The 26,074-nt window shown below is 46.3% G+C and overlaps 2 protein-coding genes across 2 annotated transcripts in view; one reads left to right on the top strand and one right to left on the bottom strand.

Annotated features, from left to right (window-relative positions):
- Positions 1–7,697: 7,697 nt before the first annotated feature.
- On the bottom strand, positions 7,698–16,028 carry shha (sonic hedgehog signaling molecule a). Its single transcript, XM_034108871.1, has 3 exons — positions 15,506–16,028; positions 11,337–11,598; positions 7,698–9,378 (listed from the first exon to the last, which is right to left on the bottom strand). The coding sequence occupies exons 1-3, from the start codon at positions 15,803–15,805 to the stop codon at positions 8,702–8,704; spliced, it is 1,239 nt and encodes a 412-aa protein (XP_033964762.1). The 5' UTR covers positions 15,806–16,028; the 3' UTR covers positions 7,698–8,701.
- Positions 16,029–18,099: 2,071 nt separating this feature from the next.
- Positions 18,100–26,074, top strand: part of rnf32 (ring finger protein 32) — a 92,669-nt gene continuing 84,694 nt past the window's right edge. Inside the window, exon 1 of the mRNA XM_034108352.2 lies at positions 18,100–18,248. Coding sequence (XP_033964243.1) covers positions 18,237–18,248 — 12 coding nt within the window. The 5' untranslated portion in view covers positions 18,100–18,236. The remainder of the gene's footprint in view (positions 18,249–26,074) is intronic.

The raw sequence follows: 26,074 nt of genomic DNA, 5'->3' as shown, positions 1-26,074 counted from the left end.
CCCACCAGCTGCCCACTAGCTGCCCACTAGCTGCCCACCAGCTGCCCACTAGCTGCCCACCAGCTGCCCACTAGCTGCCCACTAGCTGCCCACATGCCCACTACCTGCCCGCCCACTAGCTGCCCACTAGCTGCCCACTAGCTGCCCACTAGCTGCACCCTAGCTGCCCACTAGCTGCCCACTAGCTGCCCACTAGCTGCCCACCAGCTGCACACCAGCTGCACACTAGCTGCCCACTAGCTGCCCCCTAGCTGCCCCCTAGCTGCCCACTAGCTGCCCACTAGCTGCCCACTAGCTGCCCACCAGCTGCACACCAGCTGCACACTAGCTGCCCACTAGCTGCCCCCTAGCTGCCCCCCTAGCTGCCCACTAGCTGCCCACTAGCTGCCCACTAGCTGCCCACTAGCTGCCCACTAGCTGCCCACTAGACTGCCCACTAGCTGCACACTAGCTGCCCACTAGAGCTGCACACCAGCTGCACACTAGCTGCCCACTAGCTGCACACTAGCTGCCCCACTAGCTGCCCCCTAGCTGCCCACTAGCTGCCCACTAGCTGCCCACTAGCTGCCCACCAGCTGCCCACTAGCTGCCACTAGCTGCACACTAGCTGCCCACCAGCTGCACACCAGCTGCCCACTAGCTGCCCACTAGCTGCACACTAGCTGCCCACTAGCATGCACACTAGCTGCCCACTAGCTGCACACTAGCTGCACACTAGCTGCACACTAGCTGGCCCCACTAGCTGCACACTAGCTGCCCACTAGATGCCCACTAGATGCCCACTAGCTGCACACTAGATGCCCACTAGATGCACACTAGCTGCACACTAGCTGCACACCAGCTGCCCACTAGCTGCACACTAGCTGCCCACTAGAAGCCCACTAGCTGCGCACTAGCTGCACACTAGCTGCACACTAGCTGCACACTAGATGCACACTAGCTGCACACTAGCTGCACACTAGATGCACACTAGCTGCACACTAGCTGCCCACTAGCTGCCCACTAGCTGCCCACTAGCTGCCCACTAGCTGCCCACTAGCTGCCCACTAGCTGCCCACTAGCTGCCCACTAGCTGCCCACTAGCTGCCCACTAGCTGCCCACCAGCTGCACACTAGCTGCACACTAGCTGCCCACTAGCTGCCCCCTAGCTGCCCCCTAGCTGCCCACTAGCTGCCCACTAGCTGCCCACTAGCTGCCCACTAGCTGCCCACCAGCTGCCCACTAGCTGCCCACTAGCTGCCCACTAGCTGCCCACCAGCTGCCCACTAGCTGCACACTAGCTGCCCACTAGCTGCACACTAGCTGCCCACTAGCTGCACACTAGCTGCACACTAGCTGCCCCACTAGCTGCCCCATAGATGCACACTAGCTGCACACTAGCTGCCCACTAGCTTGCCCACTAGCTGCCCACTAGCTGCACACTAGCTGCCCACTAGCTGCACACTAGCTGCCCACTAGCTTGCACCACCAGCTGCACACTAGCTGCCCACTAGCTGCACACTAGCTGCCCACCAGCTGCCCACTAGCTGCCCACTAGCTGCACACTAGCTGCCCCAATAGCTGCCCACTAGCTGCCCACCAGCTGCCCACTAGCTGCCCACTAGCTGCCCACTAGCTGCCCACTAGCTGCACACCAGCTGCACACCAGCTGCCCACTAGCTGCCCACTAGCTGCACACTAGCTGCCCACTAGCTGCACACTAGCTGCCCACTAGCTGCACACTAGCTGCACACTAGCTGCCCACTAGCTGCCCACTAGATGCCCACTAGCTGCACACTAGCTGCCCACTAGCTGCCCACTAGCTGCCCACTAGCTGCCACACTAGCTGCCCACTAGCTGCACACCAGCTGCACACTAGCTGCCCACTAGCTGCACACTAGCTGCCCACTAGCTGCACACCAGCTGCACACTAGCTGCCCACTAGCTGCACACTAGCTGCCCACCAGCTGCCCACTAGCTGCCCACTAGCTGCACACTAGCTGCCCACTAGCTGCCCACTAGCTGCCCACCAGCTGCCCACTAGCTGCCCACTAGCTGCACACTAGCTGCCCACTAGCTGCCCACTAGCTGCCCACCAGCTGCCCACTAGCTGCCCACTAGCTGCACACTAGCTGCCCACTAGCTGCCCACTAGCTGCACACTAGCTGCCCACTAGCTGCACACTAGCTGCCCACTAGCTGCCCACTAGCTGCCCACCAGCTGCCCACTAGCTGCCCACTAGCTGCACACTAGCTGCCCACTAGCTGCCCACTAGCTGCCCACTAGCTGCACACTAGCTGCCCACCAGCTGCCCACTAGCTGCCCACTAGCTGCACACTAGCTGCCCACTAGCTGCCCACTAGCTGCACACTAGCTGCCCACTAGCTGCCCACTAGCTGCCCACTAGCTGCACACCAGCTGCCCACTAGCTGCCCACTAGCTGCCCACTAGCTGCCCACTAGCTGCCCACTAGCTGCACACTAGCTGCACACTAGCTGCACACTAGCTGCCCACTAGCTGCCCACTAGCTGCCCACTAGCTGCACACTAGCTGCACACTAGCTGCCACACTAGCTGCACACTAGCTGCCCACTAGCTGCCCACTAGCTGCCCACCAGCTGCCCACTAGCTGCCCACTAGCTGCACACTAGCTTGCCCATCTAGCTGCCCACTAGCTGCACACTAGCTGCCCCACTAGCTGCCCACTAGCTGCCCACTAGCTGCACACCAGCTGCCCACTAGCTGCCCACTAGCTGCCCACTAGCTGCCCACTAGCTGCCCCACTAGCTGCACACTAGCTGCACACTAGCTGCACACTAGCTGCACACTAGCTGCCCACTAGCTGCCCACTAGCTGCCCACTAGCTGCCCACTAGCTGCCCACTAGCTGCACACCAGCTGCCCACTAGCTGCCCACTAGCTGCACACTAGCTGCCCACTAGCTGCCCACTAGCTGCCCACCAGCTGCCCACTAGCTGCCCACTAGCTGCACACTAGCTGCCCACTAGCTGCCCACTAGCTGCCCACCAGCTGCCCACTAGCTGCCCACTAGCTGCCCACTAGCTGCCCACTAGCTGCCCACTAGCTGCCCACTAGCTGCCCACTAGCTGCCCACTAGCTGCCCACTAGCTGCCCACTAGCTGCCCACTAGCTGCCCACTAGCTGCCCCACTAGCTGCCCACTAGCTGCCCACTAGCTGCACACTAGCTGCCCACTAGCTGCCCACTAGCTGCACACCAGCTGCCCACTAGCTGCCCACTAGCTGCCCACTAGCTGCCCACTAGCTGCCCACCAGCTGCCCACTAGCTGCCCACTAGCTGCCCACTAGCTGCCCACTAGCTGCCCACTAGCTGCCCACTAGCTGCCCACTAGCTGCCCACTAGCTGCCCACTAGCTGCCCACCAGCTGCCCACCAGCTGCCCACTAGCTGCCCACTAGCTGCCCACCCCACTAGCTGCCCACCAGCTGCCCACTAGCTGCCCACCAGCTGCCCACTAGCTGCCCACTAGCTGCCCACCAGCTGCCCACTAGCTGCCCACTAGCTGCCCACTAGCTGCCCACTAGCTTGCCCACTAGCTGCACACTAGCTGCACACTAGCTGCACACTAGCTGCACACTAGCTGCCCACTAGCTGCCCACTAGCTGCCCACTAGCTGCCCACTAGCTGCCCACTAGCTGCACACCAGCTGCCCACTAGCTGCACACTAGCTGCCCACTAGCTGCCCACTAGCTGCACACTAGCTGCCCACTAGCTGCCCACTAGCTGCACACTAGCTGCCCACTAGCTGCCCACTAGCTGCCCACTAGCTGCCCACTAGCTGCCCACTAGCTGCCCACTAGCTGCCCACTAGCTGCCCACTAGCTGCCCACCAGCTGCCCACTAGCTGCCCACTAGCTGCCCACTAGCTGCCCACTAGCTGCCCACTAGCTGCCCACTAGCTGCCCACTAGCTGCCCACTAGCTGCCCACTAGCTGCACACTAGCTGCCCACTAGCTGCCCACTAGCTGCACACCAGCTGCCCACTAGCTGCCCACTAGCTGCACACTAGCTGCCCACTAGCTGCCCACTAGCTGCCCACCAGCTGCCCACTAGCTGCCCACTAGCTGCCCACTAGCTGCCCACTAGCTGCCCACCAGCTGCCCACTAGCTGCCCACTAGCTGCCCACTAGCTGCCCACTAGCTGCCCACTAGCTGCCCACCAGCTGCCCACTAGCTGCCCACCAGCTGCCCACTAGCTGCCCACTAGCTGCCCACTAGCTGCCCACTAGCTGCCCACCAGCTGCCCACTAGCTGCCCACCAGCTGCCCACTAGCTGCCCACTAGCATTTTGGATGATTTAGTCAACTTTGTAACACCCATGGTGTTCCCGGTCAAAAATGACCGCCATCAAGAAAAGGAATTTGTAACCTTCCGGATCAGATCACACACACACACACACACACACACACACACACACACACACACACACACACACACACACACACACACACACACACACACACACACACACACACACACACACACACACACACACACACACACACACACACACGATGTGTTCCCCCCCTTATGTGCCCATACATGTTCAGTGTCTGTTCTTTGTATATGTACCGCAGTGTATACCAAGTAGTCTGATACAATATTTACAGTTTGAAAGGGTGTTAAATTAAATGTGGTGATTAATGGTTTTTGTGTTAGCCGTTAAAACGGGACCGCGAACACCAAAGTAAGGGGGGGGGGGGGCGAAGACAACAGGAGGGTTAAATAACGCTGCATCCGCTTGCAATCCCTCGCCACTGATTCAAAATGTGTAATATTATTTCCAGCAAGTCTTCCAACGGTTTCATGTGTTCAAATGTTGTTGTTTTTGATGTGTTAAAGCATTTTAAAGAGATTTGAGACCTTGAGCATCAACAAGTCAACGACTGCAACAACATGGAAGCTAATGAGAACTCACAATAAGAGTTTTACCTTCTCCTCCGCGAGTCCTTTGTTTCTCTCTTAGTAAAAATCTATCCATGTTTGCTTCTACTAAAACTCAGATTTACTTCCTCTGATGTTGTACGAATGCTAAGCGGCGGAACACGTCTGGGAAAAATTACTAGGATGTAATTTAACACTTTTTACACCACCATTTACTATCTTTCCACCTCTCAGACTACTCTGTCAAAAGTCTCACGAAAGACTTTTGTGAGATATCATTTTAAAAAGGACCAGTAAAAGCCTTGATGCAGTTCAAGAGGTTTGAGCACCAACATGGACGCTATGAGATCTCAGAAATAATTCAAATCTACAAGTTTGAGTCTCTATTCTCTCTTGTGTTGGGGAGGCGTGTGGTGCAGTGGGTTGTGCGTTGGTGTTCGTTTCTGGTGGTCACAGGTTCAAACCCCACTGCATGTCGTTGTGTCCGCTTCACTGTGGAGATTGCCCACAGTATTGAATATGTAAATCGCTTTGAATAAAAGCGTCTAACATGTAATGGTTCTTGTTGGTGCCATAACACTCTTCGCTCATTATTTGTATTATCATTATTATTTACGTCACCTTTATTTGCTTGTTGAGCACTTCCGGTAATTGTCACATGGGTGTGGTTTGGTTTATAAGTCACCTGTTTGATGTCGAGTGCACGTGACAGGGTGAGCTTGTGCTGTCATTTTTTCTGTTGACTGTTTTTGTCCATAGTTACTATGTTATGATTTTGTTTATTAAATACAACTATATGCTTCAACATGGACTTTCTTTTCGAAAACGCGTCACAGTTTAAAGCCAAGTTTAGCCTCTCGGCGACTCAAATGTAACTGGGGATTGAGCCGCCACAGTTCTCTCTTAGTAAAAGACGTATCCATTCGTACGTCTCGCCTTAATCTATCTAGCCATTTGTCTGACTATGTATTGAGTGTTTTGCAACGCGTACACGTGTCCAGTTGAGTAACTCGGTGTCTGTGTTCAGTGTATTGACAGTAAGGGAGGAGGCCGTAAGTAAAGGTGTGTTGGATCCTTGGAAATGTGTGTTCCCCCTCCTACCTCTTGAGCTCTGCTACCTCGGAGGAGTGAATGTTGCCTTGAAAGAACCTCGCAGGGACTCTTTTTGTTTTCCAGACTGTTCATGTTTGCAAATGTCAACGTTTGTAAGAGCCGCGGTTGAGCTGCGGCAGACTTCGGGCCCCCGGAGGGATTAGAGGAGGCTCTGTTTACCTGCTCCGAGGAATGCTGCCCTGCACGGACGCTTTTGTATCTGCCAGAGACCCAAGGTCACAGAGATGTGCTCGCTTTGTCCCTCCCCGAAGTTTCCACCTCTCAGTATCAACAACACAACACAATGTGAGAGGGGAACGGCATTCCTGCTCATGTTGCTGCAAAAACCTCGTGTTCAATGCCCCCTTTTTTACCTTTTGATACGTCATTCATTTGTGTTAACATATTTTGGTCATTCATTTGCATTTGTGCTCTTGGTTCAGCTTAAAACTACTTTATTAAAAGCTGCTTCATTTCTCTATGAAACTATAAATCTGCCCACTAATTAACTTATTTAGTTACTGATCCTTTCTGTCTCTGATTTGAAGTCAATATCCATTTTGTTTTTAAACTCCTAGCTGTAGCATTTCGTAGCATTCTTGATCTGCTATACCTGCATTTTTTGTATTTAAATATATCGTATAATTCTACTTAAACTACTTTATTGAAAGCTGCTTCAGTTTGCTCATACATCTGCCTACAATTTAACTTATTTAGAAAGGTACTTATAAATGGTAGATACATATCCTTTCAGTCTGTGATTTGTAGTCAATTTCCATTTAAAAAAAAACAAAAAACGTTAATTTATTTGCTTTTCTGCTTAGTTTGGATCAAACGTACAACTTTATTGAAAGCTGTTGCTTTATAGACTTCTACATCTGCCTTGTGTTTAACTTGAACTCATAAATAGTAGATCCTTTCTGTCTTTAATTTGTAGTCAATTTTCATATTTAAAAAAAGAAAGAAAATGCAGCCCCTTGTAGTCAAAACATTTCCAGTTGCAGTACCTGTGTTTGGCCACATGGTGTCGCCCGTGTACAACTTTAAAATCAATGCTGGAAATCCTTCTAATACCACAGAAAACAACGGGAAGACGCACTAAAACCTCTCCATTACACTCACTTAAATCCCTGTGGAAATATTGGTAGATAATAGCGATTTGTAAAAAGATTGAGATAATGTTTTTTTACTAAGCTGTGATTTAGACACCGGCTGCGTTTCTTCTTCTTCTTCTGTCAGTCACTGCGATGTGACCTCCACGCAGGGCCAACAAACACACTTGTGTTTAATTTGTCTCCAAGTTAGGAGGTATTTGCGGAGGGCAAACCTCGTTAAATCTGACATGGGCTCTCAACATTTCGCAAGCATGCAAAAGGTAGTTCAAAGCGCCATATTTCCTCCATTTTGTTAAAGCCTTTCGCAAACAGAGGGCGAAATTGTTTGCTGTAGCTTTCCCAAACGAATCCAATTAGCATTTAAACGACGTGGTATATGCTAATTATACCACGAATAAAGCTGTGTTCGTTAGAAAACTCGTCAAAAATACAAACCTGTGTTCCAACAACTCGTTTTAGACTTTAATTTGAGCGGAAAATGTTCGTTTTTTTCTGTGAATCCCACTCAGACAAAGACATGTAACAACTGCAAGTTTGAAGATTTTCTTTATCTCATTTTGTAATAAACATATAAATAATAAACTCTAGACATTTTGACGCATCGCCCTGTTATGAAAGTTATGGTCTGGCTATATATAGACTATCCAAACTTTGCATCTGCCGCAGGTCATTTCTATAAAACTATTTCCCTATTACAAAATATGAAAAGAAAAATACATTTGTTTTAGTACATTTACAGGAGTTACTTATTAATTTATTTAACGAAACTGTTTCTACTTTGTTGACGATTTTACTGAATTGTCAGAATCTGCATTTAATATTTTTCTCAGAAGAAAACAGGAGAAATAGAAACACAACAGAAAGGAAAAGCAGAGAAAAATGCAGACATGAGGCAGAATATCTGTCCCTCTCCGACAACTTAAAACCAACAGTTTCCAACATAATACAATTCTTAAAATAAACCAAAGCAGTACAAGATTTTTTCCAATACTTTCCCAACTACTGTATTTAAATTAAAATATATTCTCATATCTTACACTATTTCAAATAACGAAATGTGATTCGGTAGCGATCTGTCAAAATCTAATTTACAATTCTGTGTATAAAAATATAATTTATGGAACCCCGCGAAGTTTGTTTCTCCCCAAAATATAACAGTCAGTTGCACACATATTTCTGCACATATGAACATTACAACCTGTCAATAGTTAGCTCCTTTTCTACTCTTCTTCTTTCTCTTTGCGACATTTTTTCATGTTTTTTTTTTCCTTGTTTTTTCAGTTTTTTGCATTTGAGATATACAAAAATAGATTATGCACAATTTGCTGCTCACACACACCCGTCGTCTCAGAATCCATTTGTGTGTGACGGCAGCGAGTTCACATGAGAATAAATTATTCAAAGAGAAACTTTTTTAAGGCTCCATTCATTCTTTGAAAGGGGGACACATGGAAAAAGTCACTGAAATAAATATCCCGTCTCCACTGGGGGCCTTTTGTCTTATTGTTCGTTTTTTTAATTATTATTATTATTTATTTTAATCTACTGAATAGTTCATGTGTCCTACATTTTTAAGTCTTCTCCTAGAGGTTTCAACTCGTGTATACTGACATCCCAAGTGGATGGATCGAGTGGCTGTCCAAGAGCCATGTTCCTAACTGGAAAAGGATCTTGGAGTACCAGTGCACCCCATCGGGTTGGGCACTGGTTGGACGCTGGTAAAGCAACGAGTTCACCCAGTAGAAGAACCGGACTGGTGCCAAAGCCCAGTGCGCCAGGTCGTGGTCCTGGATCACTGCGTAACAGGACGCAAGGACCTGGTCCACCACCACGGTTCCCTGCACGGTCACCGGTGCAAAAGAGCCCTCGTATTCATGCGTAAAAATCCGTTTTACGCACGCTGGTTCCAGTCGACGTCTCTCTGCGTCAAACACGAACACCGTCTGTCCGGTTTGGACCTGACTGGCGAAGACTGCCGACATTTCATCCGTGTTGTCGGTGTTGTTTTGACCCACGAACAGCAGGTGAGCTGCCGTGAGGGTGATTTTCTCCCCCGACTCAGTTTCGATCACGTAGAAAAGCCTCCTGGTGGTCGAGTCTTGGTCTATGAACATGATGAAGTCGGTGTACATCGGGTTTCCGTGCGCATCCGCTGCCAGGACCCTGTCCCCGCTCTGGAGGAGTTTGACCGGCTTCTGGGTGCCATCCTGCAGGGTGACCGTGGAGGATCCTGGGAAGCAGCCGCCTGACTTTGCAGCCACTGAGTTTTCTGTTAAAAATAAAACATTGTGTTGCTTAAAATACAGTTTGAACACCATAAAACAGACTATCAACTATTCCACTATGGTACTGCACATTATATAAAACAAGTTAAATAAAATGTTCATAAAACTGCACTTTAAAACTTATTTTTATACCTACACATTACAGAGTCCAGTTTGATTTAGGATCCGCCCTTTAAATAACCTTTTTTTTTTTTTAAATTGTATTTGTTTACTGCAACATCTACAAACAAAAACAAACAAATTCAACGCGTACAATGTTCATAAAGTTTGTCACATATATAAATATAATTAAATACACAAAGGACATTTTTCTGCAGAATAACTAATTACTTACTTTTCACTTTAAGTGCGTATTGCTGATAATGTTTGTGTACTTAAGTAGGATTGTGAAAGCAGGACTTTTGACAATAGCGTACTCTAGTAAAGCCTCTGAATACTTCTTCCTGCACCTTAAACTAAATAAACTCGCAGGTGCCGTCACAGCTCAGGACCCCCCCCCTATTCAAAGCCATTCAATAACCTTCCTTTTCCTGCTTGTATTTGTAGTTTCCTGCACATCACGGTGGGCCGTATGCATTTTGCATAATGATGTCTGCTGCTCCGTGCCAAATGCGTATTGGCTTTGGTTGTCTGAGACGGAGAAAAGTGAAAGCCTTGGCTCATCTATTCTTAATTAAAAAACCCAATAAAGAGCGGCCATTGTTATTCTAAATCAGCTTGTGGATCGGTAAAGAACACTTACGCCTTTCCCAGCTTCTCGTCCCATATTTACTCAGGTGCAGAAACCTCCATGTGACAATTCACACAAATAGGCGACTCACAAACTACTATTGACCCAGCGGAGCCACTTTTCCAAGCCTCTCGAGTCGTAGATTTGAATTTAAATGAGGCACTCTTAAATGCTGTCTGTTGTGCAACATCAATGCCCTCTCTCTCGCGCGCTTTGTTGTCAGGCTTCATGACAATAATGTTGGCCTTGGTGGAGCTCTTCACATACCAACCAGTCTCTATAGGATCACACTGTCCCGCACACAGGAAAAAGGGGGTTTCCTGCTCGCAATTTGGGGGGCTTTTAATCTTCTTTTAAGATTCCCGAGCATGAAATAAGGTGACAACCGAGCACCAGATTTACCCCAAACCAATTCAACATTGTTCGGGCAAATCCTTTTGGTAAAGTCGCATGACCCCCGATGACACGTCGGCCAGAGCCATGCTGTGATCTCAAGACGAGTGTGCGGAATGATAAGTAAGGGATTTATCAATAAAGAGAGGGAAGAGCACGGATCATCCGCCAGCGTGGAGAAATATAGTTCCTAGGTGTGCCTTGGGCCTGGAAAGCTATCCAAGAAGTAGCCAACATGTTACAAATCATATATTTAAACCTCGATTTCACGTTAAGTCCGAAAGAAAAAGCTCGATTTTATTCGTTTTTTCGTCGTAAATCAAATGTATAACTTCAAACCCCTCGAAACTTCCTTACTTTTATTTTTATTTTAGAGTATAACGTGATGTTTCTAGGTCACACGGTTGGATTGTAGTCGTGTTTCCCACCAGGAGACGGTGTGGGGCGATCAGGAAATAACGCGCCAGAATTCATCATAGGAATTTATTTCGTAACACAAAAAATGTGTCAAAATGAATCTCTAGACTCCAATTACACCCCTCTGAAACCCAAAAATGAATTAACTATTCATTATTTGGGGTTATTGGTCAATATAAGCGCAAATAAAGACAGATTTTATCGCATTTTACGCGTTTTTCTTACGGAAATCAGATGTTGTTGGACACGTGGGACGCACCTGGACGTTTTCTTTTTGCACACGTCTATCTGCACCTGCTCTTTTTTTAAATCCCACCTGACGGAAATAAAGCTGACTTTTTCCTCTCTGTTCCTCCCTCAGCCACATTACGCATGCCACTTCCTCTCATCTCGTATCCTCACCTGCTTTCACGGAGCAATGGATGTGCGCTTTGGACTCGTAGTAGACCCAGTCGAATCCCGCTTCCACCGCCAGTCTGGACAAAGTTCCGTATTTGCTCTTGTCCCTGTCCGAGGTGGTGATGTCCACGGCTCGGCCCTCGTAGTGGAGCGACTCCTCGAAGTGGTGCCCGTCCTCGTCCCAGCCCTCCGTGACCCGAAGCTTGACCCCGGGCCACTGGTTCATCACCGAGATGGCCAGAGAGTTCAGCTTGTCTTTACATCTCTGCAGGAACGGAGAAATGGAACAATTAGTCATCTGGATGGAAGTTCTTTTTTTAGATGCGTGACATGTGGAGAAAGTCTGATTTAAAAGCAGCTTTTTGCCACTAAGCAACTTTTGCATTCACACAACTTGAGCTTGTCTTTATATCTCTGCGGGACAGAATAATGGACCGGCTAGTCCGCTGGACGGCAACTTTAAGATGCGTAAAGGTGTGATTTAAAAGCAGCCTTTGCCACTAAGCCACTTTTCCACTCACACCATTAGATCTGTGCAGAGACGGAGACATGTTGGGTGGCTCGTGCAGATGCGTAACATGGACACGTCTGAATTAAACGCAGCAAGTGCTTTTGCAACAAGTAACAGGTGCTTTTTATTGACTACAATATATTTAGTATTCATCTTTAGCAGTGGTGGATAGTTACAAAGTACATTTACTTAAGTACTGTACTTAAATAATACGGTATACTTCTACTCCAGTACATTTTAGAAACCAATTGTGAAGTTTGACTCCACTTCACTTATTTGAAAGTTGCTTTTAGCTTTAGGTTATTAGCTATACTTAATATATATGAATTATTAAATTAGTGTAGCTCCGCCCCTACCAGCTGTGACTAAATAGACGTGAATAATCATCAGTAAATCAATGTATAACATTTTCGGAAATTGGCCATTCTGCATAATCAGTGCTTTTACTTTTGGTACTTGACGTACATTTCGATGCTTATACTTTTATTCTTTTACTAAAGTAAGATTTTGAATGCAGGACTTTTACTTGGAACACATGTAGCACTGCTGCTTTTACTTAAGCAACTCTTCTGGACACTTCATCCACCTCTGATGGAAGAATGAAGGAGAATGAAACTGGACCACGCGCAACACATCTGCTTGATTTCCGCAGCCCTCAACGATTAGAAATCCCTGAGGTGAAACCCTGAGTCTGAATCTCTGAGTCTGAATCTCTGAGTCTGAATCCCTGAGTCTGAATCTCTGAGTCTGAATCTCTGAGCTCAGCAGAGGGCACATCTCGGATAGGAGAGCGTGATGAAATATTGATAAGGCACCGCATTCGCTTCACTGGCCTGTAACACATGGGGTCTCGTGGTCTTGGAAAGGCGCGAGCACAAGCATCCTCTTCTCCCCAAAAAGCGTGTCTTTGAACACGCATTACAGATTCATGAGCTTGTATTAGGCCACGGGATGAACGAAATCCTTTGTTGGGTTGTCTGTTTGCTTTAAATCAATAATTGATATGCAGATGATATGAAGGTGAGATCAGAGCAGCTGGAGTTTGGCCTATAAATAAATGTCCTCTCTCTGAAAGAAGATGCTTGGCCTTCTCCAAGACAACTCTTCCCGACACTCGAGCAATATGTCAAATAAAACATCACAAAGGCTCTTTTCAGGGAGCTTTCATTCTTCCTCTCCTGCACAGCCTGGCAGACGTGACATGCCTCCTTAAGTCTGGCTGTTCCTCTGACTGACAGACCTGTGAGATATCCTCAGCACGGAGAGAAGCGGCCCTTTATGCGCAGGAATGTTCACACAAGCCCAAAAACTCGTCCACATATATCTGTTTTATGAGGATATCACACTTGTAGAATGTGTTGAATATATATCGAAAAAGGAAAAACCCCAGCCCCCGTTTTCCAAAAAGAACCCCCCCCCCACATTCTGTGTGGGATTGTCGGAGTCAAGAGCCGTAAAGCTTAACCTATTTATTAATTCATTCGGTCGTGTGCCGCAAATCAAGCCAGAGTCTGCGCAGCCACGTGAAGCCCAGCAGGACGCTTCGTGCGGGGTGAGGTTCTTCAGCAGCCTCCTCTTAATCTGTTCACAAATGATTTGGTTCGGAAACACTTATCAGCTACCTGTCAGTGCAAACAAGCGTCCCGACACAGACTCTCAACAGAGCTGCGGGGAGGAGGAGGAGGAGGAGTATGAGGAAGTAGCTAGCCGGGGAATAAAGGGTTTTACTGGAGCACTTTATTCGGCTTTATAAGGTGTCTTTAGGAACTCGTTGAATTTACGAGATTAAGAAACTCACCTCTCCTCAAGAGGCAATCGAAGCACGCAGTATTATACTATAACCATTAAGCTGCCGTTAGTGGATTAAACGCTGTATTGATGGATCATTATCTTTAATTGTCTGTAAAACGCCTCTGTTGGCAACTTTCCTGAGTCAGCTGTTTCCGCGCTCCCTTCAAACCTCGCATGTTACAGTCTTGGCTGGACCTCAGTGAAGTTAACTAATCATCTTACACGTTTCATGTAACACTACGACATCTATTTTCTAGAACCAAAGATAACAAGGAAAGTCTACTATTTTCATGCGTAAAATTCTGTGCGTAAAACCGCAAGAGGTGCATGCGTAAAGCCGTGGCACAGCGTAACTCCCCATGTGATAATGCTTATGCCGCTGGCAGAGCCGCCTCCCGCACAGCCATGCCGCTCTTCTGGACGTGCAAAGCCTAATTTGCTGGATTTACAATGTCATGCACGATTAGAAGACTTTCACCTGTTTTAGGTTACTCTGGCCCCCCGCTGCCCAAAGGTCATAAGTTCAAATTGCATCTCCAAGATCAGTGAGGGGAGCCTCAAAAAGCCCCTGTTATGCACACGTCACATTAGCGCCTGTTGTTGTGCTTTCTGTGAACGGAGTGCAAAGTGGACGATTAACCAAAACTAACAAATAAGCGAATCTGTTCACCAAAAAACCAGCCGCCAAAAGCTCCTAAATATCCAAACTTCAGCTCTAAATAATCACCTTTCTCCGACAGACTCCCACCTCGTTTGCATTATCCCTCACAGACCTGTAAACACAGCTGTTTATACAGCAGGTGGTGTGTTCGGCTCAGATTAAAAGCCTTGCATCCACATGTTACTCAACATCCCAGACATGCATTAACTACACTATCCATCTTTCCTGCTGGATTACCCTGAAGCCCCAGGTTGGGCATCGCATCCCCCTTTAATGTCCCGTATGAGCAGCTCTAGGTTTGTGTCAGAAGAGATGTAGGTGGGGGGGGGGGGGGGAGACAGACCGCACGCACAGTGAATATTTCATCGTGCTCATGCATGGCGCGAGGCACGGGTTCAGGGACTTCGGAGCGCGCATGGCTTCATCACCACCACCGGCATTTTATTATTACTGAGCCAATATCACCCACGCGCCTTTAATAATTCACCGGCATCTGAGTGCTAAAAGTCAGGCTCATGCCGGAGAGACGCGGCTTCCCCTCCTGCAGCAGAAAGACATCTCCATCGCCCTGCGAGCCCGTCTTATGTCTGCACTGATAACAGCATTACAATAAAGATGTCATCATCAATGAGGGTCCATCGCCCCAGCTGAGTCCCACCATGTGAAGTCCTGAACCCTCTCAAGACATGTCACTGCTCCATGCACTGCTGCACACCACGCGAAAGGCTACATTACAGCAGCCTGCGCGAGGACATGTCTGTATGAGCCACGCCATGCTTGAATAACCCCGGCTGTCTGAAGCGGTGCGCATCCACCAGCTCTTAGAATAAAGAATTTAAATGACCGACACATACATGCGTTCCCTGACTGACATGTAGGAGTGCGCGCGGCGGGAAATAAGAAATAAAGCCTCACAAAGATACACATATAGATATGAGGAGAGTGGCACATTAATATTTTAAATACACTGTCACAATCATGAAGGCCGAGTGTCCTGACTGTCCGCGTGCACATCACTTCTCCTCCAGCTGGATTTCTACATCCAGCTGCCTGCAACCCTTTCTGCAAAGTCCCCGCATATAAAGCTTTTACAGGGAAGTGAAAAGGCTCGGTGTGAAGAGTTCACTCCACTTAAGGTCTGACAGGGAGGCTGTGGCAGTGCGCAGTGATGGTGGAGAGCAAGGGAACCACATATTACTGTCTCCTTACCTGAGTCATGAGCCGGTCCGCGCCCGTGTTCTCCTCATCCTTGAATATGATGTCTGTGTTATAATTGGGAGTCAGTTCTTTAAATCGCTCGGAGTTTCTGGTGATCTTGCCTTCGTATCTTCCGCTTGCCCCGAGGGTCTTCTCCGCCACGTTGGGGATGAACTGCTTGTAGGCAAGAGGTGTCAGTTTCTTCGGGTGCCTTCTCCTTCCATACCCCCTGCCCGGTCCACATCCCATCCCAGAGGAAGCCAAGGACAAGCAGATGAGACCGACCAATACGAGTCTGGTCCACAGCAGCATTTTGTGTCCTTTTTCTTTTTCTTTTCTTTTTTTTAAAGATCTCACGCGCTGTATCTCTCTAACCGTCTGCCTCTCGAAATGTCCTTGTCTCTTCCTCTACTTCGCCTTTCGCCCGGTCTCTACTGTGGCAGGTGCGGAAATGAACGACAAATGGTAATAACGGGGCACATCGAAGGAGGAAAAAAAAAAAGTAGTGAGGGAATTAAAAGCCACGGGATCTCTGGTCGAGCTGCAGCCGGCTGTGTGAGGCAACCGCTTTTACTGCTTTGTATTATAGCACCGATCTATAGCAGGGGAGGGATTTGATTGGCTCGCCTAGACAAACCCTCCTGATGTTATCCCACAAAAAAACCTTAAAAGATTTCTTCCACCTGAGGGTGAGCCTGTGTTTCGGGGAGGAGGGGCTACTCCATGGGAAAACATCAATTATAAAACCCTCTTTTTTTCACCCTCCCATTTTCCAAGGTTTCACAGAGAAGGACAGACAGGAGCTGAATCCAATCTGAAGCAGTTAGGTGAAGTGATTTGTGTGTGTGTGTGTGTGTGCGTGCGTGTGTGTTGAACTGCGTCTGGGATAACTTTCCGCACAGAATGCACATGGAGAATAGAACTACTCGTGGACGCGCACTGCGCACTCCTGCTGGAGGATGTTGCCGTGACCTCGTATCCACCAGATGAATAAATAAACACAATTAACAGTTTAGCTACTGTACAAAGTGCTAAAGGAGAGTGTTCGACTTCTTATCTGGAGAATCATGTTAAGAACATCGTGGATATCCGCATGGAGATGACTTTGGAGACGTGTTGGACCATTTGGTCTTTAAAGTCTAACACATCCCATCGAACCAAGGTTTCGCTTTCTCTTTCCACGCTTCTATTTTCTTAATACACTCGAAAATAAACCTGCACTGATATCTGTGCAGCGCCATGTTGGGCTGCTTGCTATGATCTTAATATCTCCTTAATATCTTTTTTTAATCCACATCATGACACTATATCTCTGACTCCCATCCTGAAGCAGACTTCTTCAGGACGAAGGTTGGGAAAGGCAGCACGGAGGAAGCAGGAGAGGACGCATGGTGGCCTGCTCCAGATTGAGAGCCTGCCATGTCCTGCATGCATTTGTTATGGGCCAGTGATCGCGCACAGGCTCTGCTCCACATGACTCCTTCCAAAGTCCACCTCTCGCGCAGATTAAGCCGCAACCACTGTATTCACTGTGTGTGTGTGTGTGTGTGTGTGTGTGTGTGTGTGTGTGTGTGTGTGTGTGTGTGTGTGTGTGTGTGTGTGTGTGTGTGTGTGTGTGTGTGTGTGTGTGTGTGTGTGTGTGTGTGTGTGTGTGTGTGTGTGTGTGTGTGTGTGTGTGTGTGTGTGTGTGTGTGTGTGTGTGTGTGTGTGTGACTTCCTCTGGTGCTCACAGCAGAGGGGTTTTTGATATTAGATATTGTTTCAATCAGCAAGCCACACACACACACACACACACACACACACACACACACACACACACACACACTCTTATATTCCTGTGATTGGAGCCGATTCCCAAGTTGGTCAGTATTGATGATTGAAACTGAAACACACTTTAGTTCAGGCGAAAGCAGAGAGGTGAGATGTGTCTTGAAGGCAGAGGATGTGTGTGACAGCAACCCGTGTTCCTGTCGGAGTGATTACAGGAAGAGGAGCACCTTCCGCTCTCATCCCGCTGACAGTGTGGCTCGGGTGCTCTGCAGGCCGCGAGGACAGAGCTGCCAGCCTTTGGTGCGGCTTCAGTCTCATTAAAGCTCTCTGGCTGACCTCCAGTCTGCTGGTTCGGCCTGTGCCAGGTGAGACCACCTGCCGCTCGGTGAGCCCGCGAACATCAGGTCCTGGCTGAAGACTTGGGCTTGTGCACGTGGCAGAAGCAGAGCTCTCTGGATTCCCTCAGTCTTCTGCTACCTGTCATGAAGACGTCTTCCCTGGACCGTCGCTCTGCAGCAGAGGTGCTGTTCAAACACCGGTCTGAGGGCGCGTGCGGTTCCCTGAGGGACCCCGGAGGCGCTGTGTGGCCTCGGGTCAGAGTCTGAGATAACACCTGGCACGCCACACAAACCCATCAGAACCACGCGGACAGGAAGAGGTGAGGCGTCCCAGAAAAGGACGGGATGATAAAAGCAGTTATTGTGATTACACAGCCTTGAATAAACGAACCAGGAGACATGAATAATGCACACACGCGATGAATAATGCAGCCAGAGAGCGAGGTGTGCTGGCGCGACGGACCGCATCTGAACTCGAGTTCGTCCAACAGAGGAAACATTACACTTCACTGTTTGGGTTGGGCCTCCTGCAGCGCTATGGGTGGAGTTCGGTGGATGGAAATCACTGCAGACTGATTCAGCGGGACATCGAGGAGTCTACATCCTTCTGATTGACCCTGTTCTGAAACGACACCATGTACGGACGGGTAAGACGTCGCACTGCCAGCTATCAAAGAGCTCTTTGCCGTGTGACTTTCTGCTACGGTTACATTCCCATTGACTTTGCAATATGACGGTGACACAGCAAAACAAAGGCTGATTCAATGAAATAATTCTGCAGGGATTGGGGGCATTACACAATTCATATTAAGCAGCCCGTTGCATGTGATGGCTAATCCCGCGTGAGGCGTGACAATGACTCATCAGTTTTCCTTCTTTGTCACAAACCTGTACAAAAACACAACATGACCTTTCATCCACCGCGAGACGTCTTTATCTGCACACGCTTCCTTCAAACAGCTCCCTCTTCAGCCCGACGTAGGGTTGAGAGATACGCTTCAGATCAGACCGAATCCACACCCTTGTTTGATTTCTTGTGCCACAGTTTCTGTCAAGCATGAGCGAGAAGCAACTAGAAGTGCTTGAGTGTAAGTGTAAGTCCCCCAATTACTGCTTTAAAGCCTCCTCCTGTCTGAATGTTTTGTAACATTGTTAGACGGATTAGAACTACAGAATAATCACGCACAAACATATAAGTAGTGTCAGGCTTTCTGTGTTGTTTTCCTGAGAGTTTCCTGCTCCACAGAAAGCCGTATTTTCTCTCGCAGGTGGGGTCTGCATTCAAGCCTTTCTCCCGCTCTGACAAACACTTAATCTCGCGGACACACTGCCTTCTGTCCCGGGAACATGTGTACTCTTTTGTCAGCATAAGAAAGTTTGAATAATATTTCCTCTAAGTGGTTTATCTAAGCCGCACGCATCGAGCATTCTGGAGTCAGCTGAACAGATTCAGGTGCCCCGGGCTCCTCCGTGGAGCACAATGGGACATTTCACAATACAGTATCTGGAATCACAGCCCTCAGCGTGCCCCGGAGTCTGTAAAGACATTTTATTTGCACTCTCCAGCCGCTCCCAATACTTAAACATTAAACGCCAAGGCTAGACAGGCAAAGCCACTTTGAACTGCAGTGCAGGGTGAACTCAGTGGGTGGGGAAGGAGGTGAGTGAGTGGAGAGCGGGGGGCTGGTTTCTGTGATATTTACTCCGCAGGTGAGTCAGCGCTGGCCATCGCAATCTTTTGCAAGCGGAGTAGGGAAGGGCTCGCACTCATTGACACGTGGCTGTTGACTCTCAGACAGAACTGTACACACAGTTTCTGAGGACACGCCGTGAAGAAGTGGTACCTTTAGGCTGTTGAATACATTTCAATCCAAGGGGGTTCGCTATAGTTTAGCATAAAACAAGTTGTCTGGCTCTGTTTATGCTCCTTATCGTCACTCTGGGGATGTAACGATATATCGAATATCGCGGTAAATAAATGCTTTATTCAACCAGCTGGTCCCATTGAGATCATTTACAGGGCTACATGCACACACCTAGAGACATGGACAAGTACCAACAGTTTATATCTCGCCCTGTCAATAAGCCTCACCTTCTTGGCAACAATGCACAGTTTGACCCACTGCTGTCACCCATGGCCAAAGCATATCTCTCTGTCCCAGCAACATCAGTACCAAGCGAGAGAGTTTGCAAACGCCCAAACATCCCAGCTTCTACCTGGAAATGTGGACATGCTCATTTATTATTGAATAAAGAAAAAAAATTCAAGTTAAAAAAAAAAATTACAAAAAAATTCACATTTTTTTCCTTTATTTTTCAATATCGCGATAAATACCGTACCGTGGGCTTTTTATCGCGATATTATCATACCGTGAGTTTTTGGCATCGCTACATCCCTACGTCACTCTGAGATCACCAGGCATCCAATGTAGACACGAGGAAGTCTTGGGGCAAAGCAATAGTCCTAAAACCCAGGAAAGACATAACAGTTACCTCTTCTGGTTCCCTGCTTTCACTCTTTGTGCTAAGCTAAGCTAATCGTCTCCCAGAGATATTAAAATGATTCAGATCTTCTCTTCTTACACCTTGCAAGAAACGGAATAAGCGCTTCTCATGTTCTGTACAATCGGTAGAATGTGCATGCAGATTGTTATTTGTTTTTAACCCTGAAATGTAGTTTTCCTGATTGATTTTTTAAGTCAAAGTAGTCACCAGAGAAAGATGGAAGAAAGACCAAGATATCCGGATGTCTTGTCTTTGGCACGAGTCAGACTCTGGATATCATTTGTTCCCTCTTTGTCTGGTAAATGCACATTCCTTCCAACGTCTTTCTCCAAGTTTGAAACACGGTTTATTTCTCATACTTAAATATCTCCCGTCAGCGCCACAGAAAGCACTATTGGTTCCACAGGTTGTGTACAGAACTACCCCTTAACAACAAGCGAAACGGTGGCATATCATTAATTGTATTGGGGGTGTGTGGTGCAGTGGGTTAACCGTAGGTGTTGGGATCAGGGGGGCACAGGTTCAAACCCCACTGCAGTCAGCATGTCCACAGTTTCTGACCATTGCATGTATGATATATGTGTAATGTGTGTATATGTAAAAGCGCTATAATAAATGTAAGGAATTATTATTATTATTATTATGTCGTTGTGAGACACTTCTCCCCAAAGTGCTCCTGTGGGGATCGCCCTCAGTGTTGAGTACGTGAGTCGCTTTGGATGAAAGCGTCTAACAAGTGACTTGTGATGTGTTGGATTCCAGGTTACTGTTTCTGAAGCAGTCAGAAACACGTGTCACCACGGCGACAGATCCGCATTTCGATCACACTGAATGGCTTGTAAAACAGTCTGATGCACCGACTTGATCAGAGAATCAGCTAAATATAATTCTTAGCAACAAGATATGTGCTCCAACATGATCTCTGCAGCCCTTTGCTTTCATTAAAGTAAGGACACTGATTGTATCTTAGTAATGAGTGCTTTGAGTTTTCACCCCCTGGCTATAAAGAAATGGAGGTAAAGCTTAATCACACCACCAATGCAACCACACTAACCACCTGAGCGTGTGATAGTCACTTCTGATTGGTCGAAACGCTGCGTAGGCGTTCCTCTTTCTCATCTGCCTTAATGATATCTGCAAAACAACGCCTGTCACCGAACTGACACGTATATGTTTGTTATTTCCACGGGTGGTTTGTAAAATACAGACGGCAGGCATATGTGTACATTTTCAGCATTTCCTGTGCCACATTTTCCACCTTGGATTCCACCCGATTACAAGTTTATCACAAAACAGGAAGAGCTCGGATCAAAATTGATAGCAATCATTTTCCACAGATCCCATTCACTAATCCAGGAAATGGATCAAAGTTATCGCCTGGAAGGAACAAGGAAGCTAAACAAAAGCGACACTTGGCTGTCGTCTGGATGTTTGATGGCGCTTCACGGCGATTAGTTTAGTGTCTGTGGTCTGCATAATAATCGATGCGAGACGTGGGGAATACGGGATAGGGATGAGAGGAGGCTTTGCATAGTGTGTTGATTTATTGATCCAGCTGATTTAAGAGGCCCTATTATGCTTTCCTGCAGTGTCTTATAAAAGTTTCTGTGCATGTAAATGGTCTGTAAAGGCTAAAATGTGTGTGTGTTAAAATACTGCCTGATCTTCAACAAAAAAACATAATATCTTGAAACACTTGCGAAACCCATTCATCCATGCCTCCATGTTTGTCTGTCCCCTTTAACCTGTTACTGATTACACATCAAAGGCGTTTTTTAATGCAGGTCAATAGCCATTACCCACATTTTGTCCCAGGGATCCCAAACAGAAGCCGCCACTCAGGCTAAACAAATCATAAACATAGGAATGAGAGCCCAGCGGTTTTTTTATGAAGCTGCCGCCATAAAGGGGATTTGAAGCATTTGAAGTTTCTCAGGGAGTTTCTGCTTGTTAAAAAAACATGAATGAAGACGTCTCGAGGTGTTTTTCAGAGTCAGTGGAGGAAGGGGTCATCGAGCGAGAGACGCAGTGCATTCTGGGTGATAATCAGACTCACATTTCCCATCAACACAGTGGCTCTCTTACACATCTCCAACTAGACTGTCTTCCATTATTGTTGACACAGGCAGTCACCTCATTAACTCCTGTTACTCTCTACTTTAAAGAGTCCTCTCCTGCTGATGTTCAGGTGTATATCATTATGTAGTGTCTCTACTTTAAAGAGTCCTCTCCTGCTGATGTTCAGGTGTATATCAGTATGTAGTGTCTCTACTTTAAAGAGTTCTCTCCTGCTGATGCTCAGGTGTATATCAGTATGTAGTGTCTCTACTTTAAAGAGTCCTCTCCAGCTGATGCTCAGGTGTATATCAGTATGTAGTGTCTCTACTTTAAAGAGTCCTCTCCTGCTGATGTTCAGGTGTATGTCAGTATGTAGTGTCTCTACTTTAAAGAGTCCTCTCCTGCTGATGTTCAGGTGTATATCAGTATGTAGTGTCTCTACTTTAAAGAGTCCTCTCCTGCTGATGTTCAGGTGTATATCAGTATGTAGTGTCCCTACTTTAAAGAGTCCTCTCCTGCTGATGTTCAGGTGTATATCAGTATGTAGTGTCTCTACTTTAAAGAGTCCTCTCCTGCTGATGTTCAGGTGTATATCAGTATGTAGTATCTCTACTTTAAAGAGTCCTCTCCTGCTGATGTTCAGGTGTATATCAGTATGTAGTGTCTCTACTTTAAAGAGTCCTCTCCTGCTGATGTTCAGGTGTATATCAGTATGTAGTGTCTCTACTTTAAAGAGTTCTCTCCTGCTGATGTTCAGGTGTATATCAGTATGTAGTGTCTCTACTTTAAAGAGTCCTCTCCTGCTGATGTTCAGGTGTATATCAGTATGTAGTGTCTCTACTTTAAAGAGTTCTCTCCTGCTGATGTTCAGGTGTATATCAGTATGTAGTGTCTCTACTTTAAAGAGTTCTCTCCTGCTGATGTTCAAGTGTATTCATATGTACTCCCTGTACTGCAGCACCTCTTTTCACCCTCCGTCTGAAAGCAGAGCCCACTCTGCTCTAATTGGTTAGCTGGTCGGCTCTGTTGTGATTGGTTAACCACATAGTGATGTCCCGCCCCTTTAGCCTATCACATGCAACGTGTTGATATAGTTATCGTAGTGATGTCACGTTGTTCTGGAAGTAAACAAAGGAGAAGCAGCTCATTTACACGTCACATATTGGTTGTTTCTATATTGATTTTCTACAGCTCTCAGTTTGTCATCGTTCCCCCTTGTTTTTCCTTCGCGTGTATTTAAATGGCAGCCGGTCACATTCTTTCACGCTCCACCAGGGTTCACACAGTCCAAAGACTCCTTCTCCTGCTCGTCTGTGTACAGCTCGGTAAGCCGGGACTAATCCCGTCCTGCCACTGCAAATAAAACCCTGGAGAACTAATACATTTCTGCTCTGCAAACAAGAAGCTGGAACATTGTTTAAGGTGGGATGTATGGGGGCACGTCGGAACACGTCCCACACATTTCATTTTTATTTGTTCTGTTCACGGTATGCACAACTTAATGTGCAACAATTATTTACAAAACATGCCTCTATAAACACACCGTACCCCAAAAGGGAGCAGGGAGAAGAAAATAATCTTATATTAGGAAAAAAGAAATAGGTGGTCCGTCCTTCATATGTTCTTATTCACAGCCGATCATAACGGCATTGTAGAAAAATAAGAGAAACACAAAAACCTACAAAAAAATACTTAGTTCCTACTTGACAGTTAACGGAAAGAATCAAAACAAAATCATCACATCGTATTACTCTCAGAGGAGGTCAGACGTTATGCTCGTCCTGTATGTTGGTTTGTAAAGAGAGAGATGGCAAAAGTACACACATCCTTTCCTCAAGTAGAAGTACAGATACTTAAAAATACTGATGTACTGACTAAACTTCTTTACTCAAGTAAGAAGTATGGGTTTGAAGTGTACTTCAGTAAAAAGTACCCATCACTAGCAGCTGCTTTAAAGAGTACCTGACCTCCCTTTATATTAATAGAACAATAATGTCATTGTTAGCTAATGAATGTTTCCATGCTGAACAACGGCAACATGACAACGTTTCCATTGGTCCCTCTTCTTTAGAGAAGACCAGGAAGTGATGGATACACGGATCGTGTTCCAACCAATAGGCACGCAGTGACTCTAAAGAATAATGATCACGCACCAACACACATTCAGACTAAAGGAACCAGCTGTTTGGAGAATGAGAGAAGTAGAAAGTACAGGTATTTGAGTTCAACATGTAAGAAGTAGAAAGTACAGGTATTTGTGTTCAACATGTAAGAAGTAGAAAGTACAGGTATTTGAGTTCAACATGTAAGAAGTAGAAAGTACAGGTATTTGAGTTCAACATGTGAGAAGTAGAAAGTACAGGTATTTGGGTTCAACATGTAAGAAGTAGAAAGTACAGGTATTTGAGTTCAACATGTAAGAAGTAGAAAGTACAGGTATTTGAGTTCACCATGTGAGAAGTAGAAAGTACAGGTATTTGAGTTCAACATGTAAGAAGTAGAAAGTACAGGTATTTGAGTTCAACATGTAAGAAGTAGAAAGTACAGGTATTTGAGTTCAACATGTAAGAAGTAGAAAGTACAGGTATTTGAGTTCAACATGTAAGAAGTAGAAAGTACAGGTATTTGAGTTCAACATGTAAGAAGTAGAAAGTACAGGTATTTGAGTTCAACATGTAAGAAGTAGAAAGTACAGGTATTTGAGTTCAACATGTGAGAAGTAGAAAGTACAGGTATTTGAGTTCAACATGTAAGAAGTAGAAAGTACAGGTATTTGAGTTCAACATGTAAGAAGTAGAAAGTACAGGTATTTGAGTTCTACATGTGAGAAGTAGAAAGTACATGTATTTGAGTTCAACATGTAAGAAGTAGAAAGTACAGGTATTTGAGTTCAACATGTGAGAAGTAGAAAGTACAGGTATTTGAGTTCAACATGTGAGAAGTAGAAAGTACAGGTATTTGAGTTCAACATGTAAGAAGTAGAAAGTACAGGTATTTGAGTTCAACATGTAAGAAGTAGAAAGTACAGGTATTTGAGTTCTACATGTAAGAAGTAGAAAGTACAGGTATTTGAGTTCAACATGTAAGAAGTAGAAAGTCAGGTATTTGTGTTCAACATGTAAGAATTAGAAAGTACAGGTATTTGAGTTCAACATGTGAGAAGTAGAAAGTACAGGTATTTGTGTTCAACATGTGAGAAGTAGAAAGTCAGGTATTTGTGTTCAACATGTGAGAAGTAGAAAGTACAGGTATTTGAGTTCAACATGTAAGAAGTAGAAAGTCAGGTATTTGTGTTCAACATGTAAGAAGTAGAAAGTACAGGTATTTGAGTTCAACATGTAAGAAGTAGAAAGTACAGGTATTTGAGTTCAACATGAGAGAAGTAGAAAGTACAGGTATTTGTGTTCAACATGTAAGAAGTAGAAAGTACAGGTATTTGAGTTCAACATGTAAGAAGTAGAAAGTACAGGTATTTGAGTTCAACATGTAAGAAGTAGAAAGTACAGGTATTTGTGTTCAACATGAGAGAAGTAGAAAGTACAGGTATTTGAGTTCAACATGTAAGAAGTAGAAAGTACAGGTATTTGAGTTCAACATGTAAGAAGTAGAAAGTACAGGTATTTGAGTTCAACATGTAAGAAGTAGAAAGTACAGGTATTTGAGTTCAACATGTGAGAAGTAGAAAGTACAGGTATTTGTGTTCAACATGTAGAAAGTAGTGTACTGATACCAGAAAAATGTACTTAAGTATAGTAACGAAGTACTTGTACTCCACTACTTCCCACTTCCGCCTCCAAATATCCAGCTACCATCATCATACTCGCAGAGGAGGTCAGAGTTTGTTGGTTTCTAAATAAAAGGAGGAGGAACAATCCGGCCTGTGTGTGTCTCGCAGAGGGACTTCTCCCCA

Source organism: Pseudochaenichthys georgianus, chromosome 20, assembly GCF_902827115.2.
Source record: "Pseudochaenichthys georgianus chromosome 20, fPseGeo1.2, whole genome shotgun sequence".
NCBI classification, from domain to species: domain Eukaryota; kingdom Metazoa; phylum Chordata; class Actinopteri; order Perciformes; family Channichthyidae; genus Pseudochaenichthys; species Pseudochaenichthys georgianus.
This window is presented reverse-complemented; position numbering and strand designations above follow the sequence as displayed.